The sequence below is a fragment of the Brassica napus genome, chromosome A5 (genome assembly GCF_020379485.1).
Source record: "Brassica napus cultivar Da-Ae chromosome A5, Da-Ae, whole genome shotgun sequence".
Classification (NCBI taxonomy): domain Eukaryota; kingdom Viridiplantae; phylum Streptophyta; class Magnoliopsida; order Brassicales; family Brassicaceae; genus Brassica; species Brassica napus.
The window spans coordinates 17,002,028-17,021,184 of record NC_063438.1 but is presented as its reverse complement, the minus strand read 5'-3'; the positions used below and the strand labels follow the sequence as shown (position 1 = coordinate 17,021,184).

The following is a 19,157-nucleotide window of genomic DNA, read 5'->3' as shown; positions in this document are numbered from 1 at the left end:
TATTAAATAAACATACAAAATATATAATCAAAATTTAAATTTAAACAAAAAACCTGGGCGTAGCCCGGGCCGACCTTAGTTATTACTACAAAAGTAAGTCACCAATATATACTGAAAAATTCAAGAACGAATGTGAAAAATGATTTTCATTCTTTTTATGTGATCATGAAATTAAAAACTCAAATAAATGCACGGGTCCACATCTAGTATAGTAATAAGAGTTCGACATATAGTCATAAAAATACCAATGGTTTTGGATCGATTTTAATTGAGCTAGTATAGTAAAGCTGTAGACAGCTTTAATGATATGATAAATAAGAAAACTCCACAAGCTTTTTTCTCTCTTAAAGATAAGGCAATGTGCATAGCTTTTGACATTATAGTGATGAGGAAGAAAGATCTGATGTGGAGTTCAGGATCATGGATTCAGGGTATAGTGGATAGAGATCACAACCAGAAGCATCAGATTTCATTGTGGTTGCTGTTTGATTTGTCACGCCTGACGTGCTCGAGCTACCAATTGTAGTAGTGACCCTCATCTTTGAGATGCTCAAGTTGTGTTCATATAAACCGTGATCTGACATTACCGGTGTTATTTCCATCTCTCCCTCGAGCATTTGCACGGCCTCTAACATAGTTGGTCTTAAGGCAGGTGATGAATTTGTGCAGACAAGAGCAACTTTGATCATCCTTACTGCTTCTTTACTGTTGAAATCACCTTGGAGCACTGGATCTACAACCTCCATTGCGTCTCCTGTCTGGTGTAGAGCCAGCGCCTGAGATTTGATGTAGGAAGGGGTTAGTAAACTCATAGAAACACAAGTACACATATTCAACTATAAAAATGTGAATATAATGGATTAAAGAGATAGAAAAGCTCAATGATTACCCAATTGATAAGCGAGACATGATCATCATTTCCCTGCGGTTTAACATTACTCTTCCCACTAACAATTTCCATTGCCACAACCCCGAAACTGTACACGTCTGCTTTCTCTGTTAATTGACCCCATAGTGCATATTCCGGAGCCATATATCCACTGCGGCATTAAAACAACCCCAGGATGAAACATATCTTTGGCTATGGTATGGTTTTTTTTTTTTTTGCTTTATGTTTTATAATTACATGGTTCCTGCAATTTTGGTGCTAATGTGACTGTGTTCTTCTTCATGGAGCCTAGCCAATCCAAAGTCAGATATCTTTGCATTTAGGTCTGCGTCTAGAAGGACATTTGTGGTTTTTATGTCACGGTGAACCATTCTGATCATTGATCCTTCATGAAGGAATTCGAGCCCTCTTGCGATTCCAACACATATCTTTTGTCTTGTTTCCCAGTCCAATGTCTGAGAGTTATTTCCTACAATTAAATGGTAAACCAAAAAATGATATTACATTACATGTGTTAACATATTTGTACTAGAAATGACATCACTAGAATTCGAATAGACTTAAAATTAAAGAAAAGATGAATGACTGTTATTTACCATACAACGCAAGCGCAAGAGAATTGTTTTCCATGTATTCATACACGAGTAGCAATTGATTCTTCTCGACACAACATCCATAAAGCTTGACAAGGTTTGGATGGTTCAACCCTGAGATCATTCCTATCTCATTCACAAATTCACGGTTTCCTTGGCATGAGTTAGAAGAAAGCTGTTTGACTGCTATGATAGTTCCATCCGACAGCTCTCCCTGCATTGAGTTTCTGATATCATAAACCAAAACAACAACAGCCCTATTTACTCAGATATCTGTTTTTAGCTTACTTTGAATACGGTTCCAAAACCTCCTTCTCCAAGTTTGTTGGCTTGATCAAAATTGTTTGTTGCAGTTTGTAATTGTCTCCACGTAAAGCAAACAGTTTGCAAACCTTGGGCTTTCAGATCTACTTGATCAGGTTCCCAAGAGAAAATCATTAACAATGCTATGAGGGTATATGATGAATGGATTCACATACGCTTTGAACTCTGTTACCTCTTTCTGTCGTGTTCTTGTCTCCTCTACATCTTTTCAAAGCATATAACCCAAAAGCCAAGATAGTAATTGCTACAACGGCACCCGTTACCCCAAAAATTAGTGTATTCTTAGTGTGGTGCTTTGTTATCTCCGCTGCAAATGAAAGAAATGTAAGTATATATACATTTACATCATAAAACAAGCCACAGAAGTATAAACAAAGTATTTTTATTTGTCTTTGAACCTCCACATTGTGGCTCCCGGCCTAAAATTTTTAAAAGATAAGATTATCGTTAGATGGCAGGAACCAATTAAAAACTGAAGTTATGGCCACTTCAGAGTAAAACAACACGTTTGACAGTTAAATAATTTGGAGTTTCAAGCAGTGTGTGTTACTTACTACTGTGACACAAAGAGATTGCAGATATAAGAGGACCATAATTTCCTCTTTCGGGAATGAGAGTTGTCCCTTTCCCTGCCCAATATAACTGAATCTCTAACACATGGTCGGTCACGTTCAAGCTCACTTCTTTCACAACAGGTTTTAGAGTTCCATTAGCCTCCTCTTTTATGTTAAAATCCCTTAAAAACAATTCTCCCTAGCATACGAGGAAAGAGACTAATGGAAATAAACTTCCAATCTGACATAATTGATTAATGAAAACAAATATTCAGTAAACTTGATGCTTTACCTGAATATAGACGTCAAATATGCGTCTGCCTAGACGACTGTATAGTTTTTCGTCTGTAAACTGAATCTCCATAAAATGGAGTTTCACATTGTAGGCTCCATTTTCCAAACAAAACGCATAGTAAACCAGAGAAATAGCAGATCGACGTGCAGTCTTATAAAAATCAGGGGAGCCTCCAGGTAGAGTTAAACTAGTGGAAATGGTGTATATGTCATTCGACAACAGACCTGTGTTACTGATTCCCCAGTTTTGAAAGTGTTGATTTGTCACGGATTTTGTTTCACTGTTATCAGCTTCATAAGTGATTTTACCCGAAGTGTTTGTAACCGTTGTACTTTCTCCACCACAATTTATATGTAGTGAGCGCTGATCTACAATTAATAACGACTGTAACCGTCAAAAAAAAAACTAGACACGTCTGATTTGTTTTATATGATACGAATATTATAAAAATCATAAGCATATACGGGCTCAATAGGTACTTACATCTCTTGCAGTTCATTGGACCAGCGCACGGAAGAAGTCCAATTCTTTAGGAAAAGAAGATGATAGTAATCAGGCATCTTATCAGCACAAGATATCTATTCTTGTTTCTGGATTGTTGCAGGATAAAGTAGAAGAATGTACTTACAAATTGTTCTTCAAATATGAGCTCCGGAATGTGTTAATGTTACTGATTCAACAGAAAGTGGAATTAAACATTTAATTAACATTGGTAGGTGATAAACAAGTCGATAGAAGATATATCTTATATACCAATATATCGTGTTCAGACCTTTTGTCCTTGCAGGTAGAAGACCATGAGAAATTGTTGTAAGAGATATCACTTTAAGGATTTACCAAATATTAAAAACCAAGAAAATGATTAGCTGGCATGATGATGTAAAGCTTTTTCGAGCTATACAAACAATTGAAGTTTTGAATTGTACATATTGGCTTCTTCGTAGATTGACAGAGCAGATCCAACGTTTCCCGAAAGCATGTTTCCAGTCAAATAGCTGAAACAAAATTTTGAAACAATATATTACTCGAGCGTGATTTTGTGGTATTAACAACATTAAAAGGTGTTCAATGCTTTAAAACTCTAGATCTCAAATTGTAGCACTTACGTATTTGCGGGTGCTTTTTCTAGTTCTTGAACTCCACCAGTCAACTTGTTAAAAGATAGATCACTTCAGCAAACAACATGTAATAATATTACTATTATTATTTAGTAACGCATAATTGTATATATCCAGTATACTCTCATACTTGCATATTAGTCTCATACGTATAGTCTATAAGTCTTTTTCTCTCTACGATGCTTTCTTAATATTATTACCCATGAGTCTATAAGTTCACATAGATGTGCATATGTAACTGTAAAAATATCATTTTAGTACGTGAATCCAGTCTTATGCAAACTCATTAGCAGAGAAATGTGGAAAGGATATTATAAAAAGCTAGACAAATTACTATCTTACACAAAGGCTCTTCACATGTCATCAAAAATAACTTACAGATTCTTTAGGTTTGGCATACTCCAGATGTAAGATGGAATTGGACCAGACAAACCCACATTCCTCAAAGTCCTGGAAAAGGGACAGAGACCTAATTAGTTTGACATTAATAAAATTAAAGCACCAATAAGAAAAGTGGAAGATATGTACAGGGTTTGGATGGCTCCGCTGGATAGAATTGGAAATACGTTTATCCCAGTCGTATCACTAATTCTCCTGCATATGAATATATTCGCATAAAACAAAACATCAGTCTTGTTTCAGTTGTCTTTTTTTTTTTTGCAAATCTATTGAAAGTGGTTCATTACAGTTCATTAAGATTTTTTAACCGGGCAACTGCTTCAGGAATAGGCCCTTTCAGTCCACTTGCATGTATATGTCTGCTGATCATAAACACAAGTTAGATTGTGCGTAAATACAAACTATAAGAGAAACTAAAATAAGCAATGAAGGAACGAGCTTACAGCCTTTGAACCCCAAACCAGTTGCCAATATATGCAGGGATGGTACCACTGAAGTTATTATCACTTACCCTACTGAGTAATGAAAACAAACAACTAATTTAGAGCTTCCGAAAACTTTTCATAAACTGAAGTGAGAATTTCTAAATGGAAAGTAAGTTCACAACCAAACAATCCATCGTAAGAAGGAACAACAAGAAAAAGTTCAATATACGTGCCAATAAACACAACTCCTTCCTCCTAAGCGAATTTACTAATTAAAGTTGAGCATCTTTAGTTACGAATCAAAAGTAAGCAACAACTTACAAATCCTTAAGGTTCACCAGTCTAGCTAGAGTGATTGGCAAGCTTCCATTAAATTGATTGGATGCAAGATGCCTGCAAAAACACAGTTTCAAAAAATATCAGTGTTGGAAACTGATTGGATGTCTGCAAAGCCAAAGATTGTCTTACAGTTTTGTTAGGTTGGTCATACTACCAAGCTCATCAGGAATTGGACCAGAGAACTGGTTGGCTTCAATTCCTCTGTATCACATTAGTGTAGTATCAGACTAATACAGAGGGTAAATCCAAACAAGATAGAGGTGTAAGAAACAATTTGAGACGTACAGGAACGTCAGACTCTTAAAGTTTTGTAAACCAGCTGGTAAAGGCCCAGTCAAATGATTCGCGCAGAGCGACCTGCCAGAAAACTCAAAGTTACTAGCAAATCATGAGAGAGAGAGAGAGAGAGAGAGAGAGAGAGAGAGAGAGAGAGAGAGAGAGAGAGAGAGAGAGAGAGAGAGAGAGAGAGAGAGAGAGAGAGAGAGAGAGCTGACATGGAAGAAAAGTATGGCAAAGAAGCCCACTCCATTGGGATTGTTCCTGAAAGGTAATTTCTGCAAAAATCTCTGCCAATAATAGCAAAAACTCGCATGAAACTTTAGTCATTGCTAAAGATTTTGTTGATTTCTTTAGGACTATTTCAAATTATAATCTATGAATCTCTTAAAGAGTAGAACACCAGACCGTGGAAACCTTGAGTTTGAATTTTATTTATTAAAGAATTAATAATCAGAAAATTTTTTAAAGTTAAATTACTTAAATAAAAAAAGATGCTCTCCCAACAACATTGGTAATTAGGGCTTATAATCCTTGATCTAAATTTTTGGTTCAAATGGTAGATCTTGTTTTTTCAGATCTGTTCTCGGTCATGGATCAAGGGGACACAAATCAGGGAAAAAATCAATGGAGAGAAAGGTAACTCCTTTGTTTACCAGATGATCTGATAAAAAGTACAAATGAGATTCGGTGGTCAAAAGGTTTCGGTATAAGGCTATTAGAGCATGATTAATGGGAGGTTCTTAGACCATGATTAACCCGGGGTTCTTAGAGTGGAGTTCTTAGCGGAAGTTAAGAAACTATTTCTTAACTTTTAACTAAAAAAATTAAGAACCGGTTCTTAAAGTCCTTATTTAAGAACCGGTTCTTGGTTCTTTTAGTTAAAAGTTAAGAAACAGTTTCTTAACTTCCGCTAAGAACCCCATCCTAAGAACTCCGGGTTAATCATGCTCTTAGGATGGGATTCTTAGCGGAATATAAGAACCCGTCTCTAACTAAAAAAGCTAAGAACCGACTCTTAAATATCTTAAATAATCTTATTTAAGAATCGGTTCTTAGCTTTTTTAGTTAAAAGTTAAGAGACGGGTTCTTATATTCTGCTAAGAACCTCATCCTAAGAACCTCCCATTAATCATGCTCTTATATTATTGGCTTGTTGTTTATGGAAGATTTTTCATTGAGACATCGAAGAATTTCAGAATTCCGTTTTTGTTCCAAATGATATATGATTGGCTTATCATATTTTAGTGTTGTGGTTTGATTTTTGTATTAATGCATAGAGAATTGGAATATGATCATGCAGGCCCGTGATCAAGAGAAGATATTAGAATATCCACAAAACAGAGGAAGAACCGACTTTTCAAGAGCTTTCAAGTCAGATGATCGTGTCTAGCGTCCTGGACCCTCCCAAACTTACGATCAAAATTCACCCCCCCCCCCCTTTAATGGTCCTCTCCCTCTTCCCTCTCCCTTCTGAAAAATGAGGAATGGATAAGACAATCTTTGATTTGCTAAAAAAAAATTTTAGACAGTCTTAAGCGCCTGGAAACATGAGAAATTGCTACTGCTGGCAGATCTGCTCTGTGAATCTGGGGAAGATAGTCTCATACATCTCAAAGGAAAATCAGTTATCCCGTACACACTTACCTCACGCGCATGAGTCTCCTCTGCTTGTGACACCAGCACGGTTATTCGAGATTAAATCTCTTCCTCATCACAATCCAAGAAACACTTTGATCCAAGGTATGTTGAAATCTCCTCTAGTCAAGATGATAAAGCGAATTAGAATGTAGAAATTATACTGTCTAGAGCTAGACCTAGAGGAACCACTGACAGGTTGCGATAGCAAGGTTGATAAAATGGCTGTGGAGACTTAGCTTTTACAAATGAATGATGAGATGATTAATAAAAATGATTTGCTTGGAGATACTCATGATTATGATGCATGACAGATTAAAGCAATTTTTCAGATATCTCCAGCAATTACTGAAAACAATTAAAAACACCTGATTGATCCAGTTCAGTGTGTAGCTGTGCCACCTATAGTAGCAGCACAAAGCTCGACAAAACAAAGCCATCTGATAAGAAACAGTCTGAAGGACACATTCCAAAAGGCTACCTGAATAAAATAACTCCAAGATGCCTTGATCTCAAAGGCACAAAGCATCCAAGAAGCTTATGAATCATAGAGGTCATGCCTCACCAAAGAAGAAGCCCAACTCGGGTAAACGCCTTACTTCTTCTTTGATTACTTTCCTTCGAAATGAGGTGTTCCCTTCTATTATAAGAAAGAACTCTTTGTCTCTCTCAACTTCACTGGTGTCTCTGAAACCACCCAGTAATTTCTTGGAATTTTCAGGGCGCCAGAACCTATCTGAACAAGCAACATCTCCAACAACTTCAAGGAAGATCCATCTCCCTCCATAACTCTTTATGTTCCATCATACAGTTTGAACCATAAATAAACAAAGAGAGATATATATCATATGTATCTTTTAAACACACCCAACAAGTTATCATATGTGCACTAACCATAAGTGGCACAACTTCAACAGCTTCAAACCAGCAAACTCAAATCCTTCCCAGTCAATGATGGCTGTAATTGTGCAAATATTGCCAGCCTGAGAAAGTATAAGTAAAGACCTTTTTGAAAATTATCATGAACTCTCGTTTCCACCAAAAAACCTAAATTTATTTTTTCCTCCTTAACCCAATATTTTACTGCATTGTGTTTGCGCGGTTGATTGAATCCACGCATATAACATGCAAAGATTGATGTCATCTGTTCCTACTAGAGGAAAGCTTCTTGCTTTGGTTGTTAATCACTGCATTCACCAATCCTCTAGTATTCGCAATCATCGACTGACCTCTTCCTTTTCTTTTATGTACCGCATTATGTCCCATTCTTTATTTCCAGCTATATCTTCCCGTTCATGAATTTGTTCCTCTTCATTCAGCGGAGCTTGATATATCTTGTCCTCCATAACTTCTTCATCCTCCACAATTTCCCCTTCCTCACGTATACCTTGAAGGAGGTGAAAGCTATTTGGAGAGACAACCTTTTCCAACAAGTTTTGTTCCCTGAGAGCTATTGTGACTCTGCCCTCCCATAGTAACCCACTTCTCTGGTTCCGCACCAGAGCTAAGATTGTTTAGAAACAACCTCAACTCCTTCCCAAAATCCTTCACAACCCTTTCTTGTAGTACAGAGGTTACTGGAAACTTTTCTAGTTCATTAAGTAGTTGTGCAACAACCTCTTTGCCAGATAGTTTACCGACTTTCTGATTTCTATCGCATGTAACCTCTTACTGTTCTTTCTCCTGTGGCTTCTTCAGAATCTCCACTGGTATTTCCAGATGACAATCCTTCTCATGATGACCCCATTTAGAGCAAACACCACAACTAGGAGGGAGAAATGGGAAGCTCATCCCAAACAGTGACATCCTGACCTTCTTTGCCCTTAAAGTAGATCTCCTTTGACAGTGGCTTCTCCAGATTAACCTCAACCAGGACTCTTGCAACATCAAGGCGAACACAATATTCAGTAGTGAGATGCAACTTCATGAATTTGCCCACCGTCCTGGATAGAAAACTAAGACCCTTCTTTGAGTTTAAGTAAATCAACCCATAGTGGCATTGCTGAGAGATCCGGTGGGGCTTTGGCTGTCTCTGGAGTCCACTCATTCAACATCAGGGGAACTTCCGAGATATGCCAGAACTTCCTTCTAATGATTCTGCTGCGAACATGAGCATCCTCCACTCTAAATAACACAGTCTTCTTGCCAATAAACTGAATATCAATCTTTGAAGCCTTCTCCGGTAAAGCCCAAATCATGTTCACTGTGGAATGAATGGAACCTATGTGAGGCACATCATTCATATAATACCCACCACAAAAAATTTCCATAGAGGATCAACATCCACCAACAGCTCCTCCGGAATAGAGACATCAGCAACACCATCTTTAATCTCAAACTCTGGTTGAATCTCTTCTGACAAAGCATCAGTTTCTATTGCTGAGTATGATTCCTTTTCCGCTGAGCCCCACCCCCCCCCCCCCCTCCACTTCTAACCCTCCCCTATTTTCCCTTAGACAACCAGCATCGTCCCCTCCAATAACCTCCTGAACTTCCTTACCAAAATATCCTCCCCTCATCGCCTGAATCTGAAGATCCGATTGATCCCATCCACCAGAAACAAGAGTCCCATCATTCATAATCTCAACAAGAGCCATGAAAGCTACTTCAGAATCCGCAACCGAAGCACTCGAAAAACCCCCTTCTCCTTACTTTCCACCGCCTGAAATTTTTTTCTCCTCTCTAACAAATGATATGTTGATTGTTACTCCCTGGTGAGTAGTTCCACCTGTTCCCGGTTAAGATAATGTTTCTTTCGAGGTTTACTTGTCTGCTCTGGAACTGGTTGTAGATCTACTTCATATATCTCTGTTGCTGGTTCTGATAGGCATCAGTAGAGTTATTGAAAGATCTAAAGTCTAATCTCACTTCATTTTTTCGTTTTTAATTGTCACGGTAGATTCGTGTGTATGTGGTCATTCTATGTTTGTGTTACATGATGAGTAAATACACCAGAATGATGAGTCAAGGAGGAAGCTCCTACCAAGCGAGAAGGCGACTTTATCTTGATGATGGCATCATTTGGATCCCAAAGTTTGATATGATTGCTATGGCCGAGTGAGTCAAACTCACCTTTATTGGAAGGGTTGTCCACCTTGGTGGCAGAAGCATTAAAGCTTTGATTCTCTGCTCCTGAGAGTTCGCATATGGAATGTTGAAGGTCGGGTGCATGGACTGAACCTAAGAAATGGTCAATTTCAATGTGATTTCGACAATAAAATACACATGATGGTGATACTGAATATGAGGCCTTGTTATTTTAACCAATAGAACTTTGTGCTTGAGTGATGGGAGAAAGCCTATTCACAGGCTGTATCAGATTATAAACGCACTTTACCCCAGATTTGGAGGTGATGAGAAATCCATAAACCATTTCTTATTCTAATGCATGTGTCCTCCAGACGTGGGAATTATCGGATATTCCATCAGTTCCAGAACAAGTCCTGAGTGGTTCCGTCCATGGAAATTTTGACTTCCTCCTACTTACAAAATCAGCAGAAGGCGTACCGGCAAAAATATTATCAAAATTCTCAAGGATTTTGTCATACTTACGGAAAGCCAAAAATGATAAGCTTTTCATCAATAGACATCTCGCCTTTTCACATTACAGAGGGTTATTCAAGAGACCTAGGTTTGGAATGTTGCACTAACAGTTTTAAAGACAAGAGACACGAGGGAATTCCCAATCAACCAACCGGGAAGAGAAGAATATGTAACACAGAACAAGGTGTCAAATGGATGTATCTTGGACAAACGATCAGTCTACTTTGGATGGAGGTTTTGTTATAGAGCAGGAATCGGGAATCATGGTCTTTGGATCTCTAGGAAGGAACCAAGTCCATCCACCCATTCACATGGAGTTCAACACACCACTATGAGCAATGAGTAACCCTCTTTGTATGGGTTTCCATCTATGCATTTGGCATTGGATTAGATGCAAATGGTGAAGCCGATCGATGACGAAGAAATACAATCGTCTCTCGCTAAAGAATAAGAATATATTGTTCACCTTCGTTCTATGTAATTCACCTTATTTTTACTATTTTTATTTCTCTCGATTTTAGTTTTCGAACTGACATCTTTGCAAAATGAGTTTGTGCAAATGTTTCTAAATTTTCTATATAAACTATATGGTTATGTCATAGTTAGTTTCTTATGCTAATCCTTTAGAACCAGTCTAAAAATATATAGAAGTTTTCATAATATAATTAGTAATTGGAGTTTAACGGTTTTGTTTAGTAATCTCAAACTCAAATTACAATCTAAATAAAATTAAAATTGTAAACAATCATAATCAAACTCTAATTGTACAACATTAAAAAATTTTAAAAGAAGAATCAACATTTTCTACAGCATTTATAACATTTATGGAAACTTTTTGAGATATACCATATTATAAAAAAATGTTCATTATGTATCACAAAGAAAAGATGTCTTTCTAAAATATCACTTATATAATACATTTAATAGAGTAATTTAAACCCATAGCATTTTTAACTTAGTTTTTCGTTTATTGATTAATTATTAACTTATTCGTTTCTTACAATATGTTAGGAGAATCCATATTTGTGTCATGAATAATTTTACAGTGAATTTGAATTACTCAAGTTTTAACCGATGAATGTACTTAAGTATTTCAAATATATTTTTGACATTTATTATTTTAATGATGAAAATATTCTTGGTACTGGTGATATTTTGATGACGGAAAATGAAAACTGTAATGTACTATATAAATTTTGGTCAATTTGTTCTTCATCAAAATTAGATAGTAACCGGCGGTGGTAGTCCAGTGGCGCTTGAGCGAAATAAATCTAATACGGCGAATCTTGGTTTGAATTCCGCTGGCTACACAGATATGGCCTATTGCTTTCGCCTCATTTGAGTGTCCAGGTGAGGGTCTATCCGTGGGTTGTATCTCCACCCGGAGGTTAGGTTTGTGTCTTTAATAGATCCGAGTTTAACTTTTTTCAAAAAATAAAATAAAATCACTTATATATTAATTGAGAAACATTATAACTTTTAAGTGTAGCCACATGTCATCACCAAAATAAAATTCGGAATCTTTAGAAAATATGTTGGTCCAATTAAGTATATATTATACTTTTCATTAAACTAATCATAAAATTAATTAAAGTGTACAATTATATTTTTTTATTTCCATAAATAAAAGCTACAGAATTACCAAATATCACTAATATATATATATGACAATTAATGTATCTAAATAATAAAGATTTGATAACAATTTATATCTCATTCATTGTTTTTGTTTAATTTTATATTATTAAAATAAATTAAACAATAAAATTATCTATAAAATTAAAATATAGATTTTTTTTCGTATATGTTATATTTTAAATTTTTAGAAACGACAAAATTATTAAAACTGTTAAAATTATTTTGTTAAAAATTAATGATCAATGGTTTAACACCCCCTATATATTAATAAGGAAACATTTAAAAAGTTTAGAACATGTAGTTTGTACTAATTAAAAAACTGTCATGCTGAGTTGTCACATAATTGGAATGTTAATTTTTACTTGGCTCCTTAAAAATCAATTGAGAATTTTGTTAGTCAAAAATTAAATTGCTAGAGAATGTTATATTATATAGTATGTCTATTATGGACCATTCATTTATTAAATTAAAATTTATTATATATTATTTCCTTAAATAAAACTTACGGAATTACCTAATGTGATTATGATATATATAGTAATTAATAATTTTAAATAATGAAGATTTGATAATAATCATTATACTTTCTATTATTTGTTTTAATTCTTTATTATTAAAATAAATTACACAATTACATTAATCATATATTAAAATTTAGATTTTTTTGTATATAGTGTATTTTTAATTTTTCAAAACGAGTATAAATTACTAAAACTATTAAAAGTCTCACATAAACTTTTGTGATCAGTGTTAAATTTTTTTTTATAATAAGATAAAATGATAATAAAATTATATAAACAAATAATTTTATTTTAATAGGTGCTTATGTTAATATATATATAAATATACTTCATGTCGTTTAAATTTAATTATATATCATATACGATAGATAAGATTAATTGTTTTGATTTATTTAATCTAAAATGATTGCGAATAAACAAGAGCGGTCATTCGATTTATATATGCAAGTCAATTTATTACATAATAATAACTGATTTCTTAGTTATTTATTATATAATTATTATTTTATTATTTCATAAAATATACAAAAATATAAAATAAGTAATAAATATAAAATTTTTATTCTACACAAGGCGCATATCTTAACATAAGTATGTATCTCTTTAATAATTTTGAATCTTAAAAAAATTTCTAAATCTCAGGCTAAAATAAAAGAAAGAAAGGAGAATAAACTCAAAAATTAATATTTATATCGAGCAAATAATCAAAATGATATAAAAATGAGAAAAATATCGAAGATAGATAAGATTGATACGTAAACGTAAACTTCTCGTAACCATTATTAACTTTTAAATTGCTAAATCATGATATAAAATCGAGCTGACATAGTTTCATTGTAACCAAATAGTAGGCATGAGATTTTTCGGCCTAAACATTAGGTTTTTATGTGATAAATAATGTTTTATCCTAAAATACTTTTAAGAATGGGACCAGTTCATTAGTAAACAAATTATGTAGCTAACAAATTTTTTTAAAAAAATTGTTGAAGGGCCAAAAATATTAATTCGATCAATAATATAAATTTTATTTTCCATACGATATTTCTTAAATAATTTTCATATAAATTTACCCGAGGAAAGAAGAAGAATGAATGTGAACATATATGTCAATAGTTTGACAATCTATTTAATATAATGGAAAATTGCCAAAACGGAACAAAAAAACAACAGAGTTATCCCTATGGTATAAAACCATATTTGTCCATTTATTCTCTCTTTTACCCTTTTCATTTCTGAAATTTAATGAAATAAATAGATTTATGAATCCAAAAAAATATTAAAACTATAAACAATTAATAAAACACCTATATACACAAACACATATTTTGTTTTGGTTAAAAAACTTTGTAAATAAAATTTTAAAATTACGTTCCACTAAAAGTAGAATTCGTCTTCTACGGAAAATGGGTTAGTAGAAAACGAATTCCAGAATAAAAAAGTCCGTCTACTTTTTTTAGAAGAAAAAATCTAAAAATGATTAAAATTCTAAATATGAAGAATGTGAATTCTACTAATTGTAAATATCGGTACTTTTCTTTTGAATGCATTTTCTACTTTTATGAAGTATTCTAAAATTCCGGGTATGCGAAATCCAAACTTAACATGAACATCTACAAAAAGTAAAAATTATAATTTCTATTCAGAATTTTTGTCATAGTTCTACACAGTGTAGAAAGTGCCTTCTACGGATAAAAAAACCAGTTTTTCCAAAAATTAAGGAAGTTTCAGTTAAGAAAATATTCTAAAAATATTTTAATTTTCTAAAATGTGTCCTGGTCGATTTTCTTTGTCAAAATAAAAAAAAATGATTTTGGCTTTTCTTCTTCATCAATCTATGATTTCTCCATAGTTTGGCTTGTGATTTTCAAAAATTCTTGTTCTATGATGCATATCTATACAATATGTGGTGTTTGGGAATTTAGTGCAAGCACAAGATGGGTTTTTGGCTGATGATAAAGGAGGTAGACTACTGTTATTGGAATCAAGTTCTACCTTAGAGGATTTTAAAAGAATAGTTTTGGAGGATTTTAGAAACCAAATGCAATTTGGTTACGGGATATTTTTGATTTGTGTCGTGTGTTCTTTTTTTAAATTTTTTTTTACATTTTTTTCCTTTCTAAAACATTATGGGATTACCTTATTTTTTTATCTTTTTCCATTAAACTTTTTAAAAATAGCTTTAATTTATGTTTAATTTGATTAAAGAAATGTTAGTTTTGGGATTATGAAAAATATTATACTATAGGGACAACTTAGTGATGGTTTTATACAATAGGGACAACTATGTTGTTTTTTTGTTCCGTTTTGACAATTTTCTCTTAATATAATTGATGTATTATTTGAGAAAAAATGATTCAGCAGAATATTATTTTTCTAGAATAAGGTCACCATTGAAATCTAGATTCCTTTTAATCGATTGTTTATAAATTTGATTCGCCGTAGAACTCACATAGATTGCAGATACTGAAGTTTGACTAACTCAGGTGGAAGTTTTCCAGGAAGACTGAGGGTCTTGAGTTTCCTGATAACCACAAGATACTTTGGTTCGATGAAAAAGAAAACAAAAAAATACATTAGAAAAAGAAACTCACAACTCTGTAATATGGCATGTCGTGCTGTCGTTGAAGGTACAGTCACAAATAATGCTGTTCGTGCCCTCCGGATTCTGAGCATCATCAAACTTAAGGATTCCTAAATGGCAAGGATCTCCGTTCCGTAGGTTCAGTGTCTTGATACCAAGTGTATTAGCTATCTCTCCAAGCGCTTTTACTGCATAATTCTTAACCAAAATAAAATTAATACTTATACCCACAATATCTGCAAATTACCTGTGATTTTTCTAAATTTTTTTAAGAAAATGGTGATTCTTGTATTACATTCATCTTTGTGAAGAGCTGATGAATCGGCCGACTTTATGATAATGGTGAAGAACAAAAGAAAACTTGAAAAGACGACCGACATGTCGATATAAATGATGTATATTGATTTTTTTGTTTGTGTGTGTTTGATTCACAAATGGTTTCGTCAACAAGTGAGTCAATACAACATTATATATAGAAAATACTTTATATTTTTATTTTAGGGAATTTTGGGTCGTCGGGACGACCTATATCAAGAAAATATTGTCAAAAATAATTAATAATCCTGGTCACAAGGTCTATAGTGATGAACAGAGAGGTTCATGAATTATAGATATTTTATCTCTTTATGTGTTTGCATTGGCATATAAAATTGGGACCACTAAAAACCCAAATCAGAGGTTCAAACCGAAGTAGGGAGCATTGAAATATATGGTAGATACTGCCTTTAATGGATTCATATAAACTTGGATTGAATAACATTGTTAAATCTAATTGATTAAATTCAAAGTCAAAATTTAGAGCAATTCAAAACTCAGTAGAAAAGGAAACCGTATTTTGACTGATAATGGTTTGAAGCGACCAAAACAAATGTAACTATGTAATAAACCGTGTTATGGCAGCTATTTATAAAGTATAATAAATATACATATATATATATATAAATATTTTAAATTATTTTAAATAACAAAATAGCGTAAATATATTTTAATTATTTGATCAAGTTAAGATTGTATAAATGTTTGACTTTTATCATTTCAACTATAATATATAATTCAAAATTTTTAAATTAAAATATTTATAAATATAGGTATATAATTTAATTTAAACAATCTAAAAATAGATTTATTTTTATTTTTTATTTTGGATATCTATTAAATGAAACTTCATATGGATTTATGATCATTTGTATTTTTATAGCATAACTTTTAAATGATTGATCACAAATGTTTTGATATATAATTTTTAGCAATTTTAGTAATTTAATGTTGTTTTTAAGAATTCAAAAATAAAATATTATATAATTAATGTAAAATTTTATCTAGTTTTAAGAATATCAAATTAAATAAAAAATAATATAACATACAAAACTTGTTATGAAATATTTTATTATTTAATATCATTAATCGTCGTATATTAATCAAATTAGATAGTTCTATAATTTTATTTAAGGAAATAATGAGCAAGATTTTTTGGTAGATAACTAATTGATTATATATTTAGTTTAATGAGAAATATAGTATATGTTAAGATTTTTGACCAAATAAAGAATGATATGCATTGAAATTATTCTAGTAATAATAAACATATTTTTGTAATGATTCTAAAAATCATTGTAGTGATAACACATCATCATAATAAAAATATTAAAATGCTTCTCAAATAGTATATAAAGGATAAATATCAAATCCAACAAGATAAATGAAAGAGAAATTTCCAAATATGACCTACAATTTGATGTTAAATATAAAAGTTTACCATAAATTCAATCAAATGCAAAAATAACCCAAAATACTAGTAAAGTTACAAGCATCTCCTGATGACCAAACAAAAAAATTTGTATGTACTTTTACGAATATAACCTCGTGAAGTCTTCTTTGGTTTGTGTAGTTTTTATGAGAAGACTTTCCAATGAGTCTTCTAATGGAAGTCTTCTCATGCATAAGATCTTAAAAAATAGTTTATATATTTTATAAACAATATATTTTTGCAGGAAAACTGAAATCATGTAATTATAGACATTTCTATATGATGTAAATTTGGATTTATTAAAATTGAATTGTTTTCAACATATATGAGTGGAGTGTTTTAGTACTTTATATATACTAGAGATTCTCACCGCGCTACGCGCGGTTTATGTATTTTCAAAGTTAATCATTTTATGTTTATGAAAAATTGCATTTTATTTTATATTTAATTAAAAAATTAGTATAACTAATATGATTTTTTTTTATTTTCGATGCGGCTTAGATCTTCTTAATTGAAAAATATAAATATATTATAAATAAATGAATAGAAAGAAAATATTTCTCCAATAGTACACTTAAAATATCATTATAGATTATGTCCATAACGTGAAATCAATTTTTGAATACCGAAATAGATATGAAACCATTTTTAATATATTTGTAACATGAAATGAATTAGAAGCATGCAATATATAATATTAAATTTTATTAACATAATATTTGATTCATTTTTTACATTTCTTTGTTTTTTATTTTTATTATTTGAAATGTTCAACTTATGACTGGCTAATTTCTTGATAGAGGTATTGTCGTATTTCATATAATATGACATGTTTGTTAGGACAAAACATTGATTGTTTGATTAATTGTTGTTTCTTCCTTTAAAGGTATATTAACTATTTGAGACTATTTGGGGATATATACCGGTTCTATGTGGGTTGCATTTTTTTTTTGAGATTAGTCTGGTCCATTTCATACGTCTGAGATACCCTTAGGTTAATCAAGAAAAAAAAATACTAACTACTTCTGGAAATATTCTTCCTCAATTGTTATGTGATCATTTTTAGTGTTTTGGTTGCATGTAGTAATCATTATTCCTGTTTATTTTGGTTTAAATTTTCATTTTTATCTTTGCTAGTGTTTTGTTACATTTAATCTAATTGATAATAGAGTTTGATATGAACCATAAGTCTTTTTTAATGTTTTGTGGTTCATATATTTAATCTAATTGATAGTAGTGTTTTGTTATATATCTTGCTATTTTAGATGCTTGATTTATAAAAATAGCTGAGTGGACCATATTCATTTTTTCATTCCTCTCTTGCTTCAGTGTCTAAGTTTCTCTTATACAAATAAAGCCCCAAAAACTATGGAAGCTATTAAACTACAGTTGACTTGTTTTTATTGCTAGGATGGGGAACATCGGGAAGCTTTTAGATATCCTCTTCTACAGCGACGACATGCTTTTGCTAAAACTCCACCCAAGTATGTGATGATTTAATCTCAATACTTTATTCAAACTAAATAATGAAACCTCTTATGTTATATGAACGTTAAATAATAGTCAGTAATGCAGTATTCAAAAAAAACTATATAAATTAACTTTGAAGCCTATTAACCTTCTGTTCTCAGCTTATTCAGACAATTTTTATCTTTATTCTAATAGTTAAGTTGAAGTTGTTGTAGAGTTTTTAATCAAAAATATTGTTAGTATATTTTTCTGATAGGTGTATTTATTATTTGTACATGTATTATTAGAAAATGTTAAGTATTTTAACAAAGAAATACCTTAGTAATGTTATGTTTTTTTACAGTTGAAACTTTTATGCTCGGGTAAAACCATAGAAATACGTTAGTAATTATAATAGTTTAAAGTAAACAAAAGTGATCAGATGAAAAAAAATAGTACTATAGATACATGAGTACGACTGATAAGTGATAAGTGAGACAGACGGTGGAACATGAAAAAGAATTTAGTAAAATAGTTTCATATCCACCGCTGTTTTATACTAATAATTATTTAGAAACAACTACTTAAACAAACATTTTTAGTATCATAGTTATGTTTCAAAAAATGAAAACGTTGAAAGATAAACACAATCATACTTTTGGCTAAATACAACTATGGAAGACTAACAGAAGCAATGATCCTTTAAGGTGATCAATTTGTTTGTGGCGGACCTGCTAATTACAACCAGACAACAAAAAAAATCAGCTTAGGAAATAAGATAGCAAGCTAAAGATTAATCAAAAGATTATGGGAAGAATTAAATTAGAC

General features: G+C 32.1%; 1 protein-coding gene across 12 annotated transcripts; it reads right to left on the bottom strand.

The window, feature by feature from the left end:
- Window positions 1-230: 230 nt before the first annotated feature.
- Window positions 231-15,667, bottom strand: LOC106451831 (probable LRR receptor-like serine/threonine-protein kinase At1g29720). 12 transcript variants are annotated; one of them, XM_048780334.1, is made up of 25 exons: window positions 15,429-15,667; window positions 15,144-15,321; window positions 15,002-15,073; window positions 5,431-5,502; window positions 5,222-5,293; window positions 5,066-5,137; window positions 4,919-4,990; window positions 4,616-4,687; window positions 4,460-4,534; window positions 4,302-4,367; window positions 4,152-4,223; window positions 3,762-3,824; window positions 3,582-3,650; window positions 3,428-3,478; window positions 3,284-3,325; window positions 3,139-3,182; window positions 2,653-3,029; window positions 2,361-2,559; window positions 2,205-2,225; window positions 1,979-2,113; window positions 1,771-1,892; window positions 1,486-1,696; window positions 1,127-1,358; window positions 890-1,040; window positions 231-776 (listed from the first exon to the last, which is right to left on the bottom strand). In XM_048780334.1, exons 1-25 carry the CDS (start codon window positions 15,511-15,513, stop codon window positions 378-380), a joined length of 3,024 nt encoding a protein of 1,007 aa, XP_048636291.1. In that variant the 5' UTR covers window positions 15,514-15,667; the 3' UTR covers window positions 231-377. The 12 variants fall into 12 exon arrangements, with proteins under 12 accessions (XP_048636291.1, XP_048636298.1, XP_048636295.1 ...); XM_048780341.1 differs by having other exon boundaries at window positions 1,771-1,874; XM_048780338.1 differs by having other exon boundaries at window positions 2,653-3,023.
- Between the last annotated feature and the right edge of the window lie 3,490 nt (window positions 15,668-19,157).

Excerpts from the sequence above, each read along its gene's own strand:
- LOC106451831 (XM_048780334.1), bottom strand. The coding sequence starts at position 15,513 with ATGTCGGTCGTCTTTTCAAGTTTTCTTTTGTTCTTCACCATTATCATA. Across the intron at positions 4,224-4,301 it reads AGCGGAGCCATCCAAACCCT|GACTTTGAGGAATGTGGGTT; the intron begins GTACATATCTTC and ends TCCCTTTTCCAG. Across the intron at positions 2,560-2,652 it reads TATTTGACGTCTATATTCAG|GGAGAATTGTTTTTAAGGGA; the intron begins GTAAAGCATCAA and ends CTCGTATGCTAG.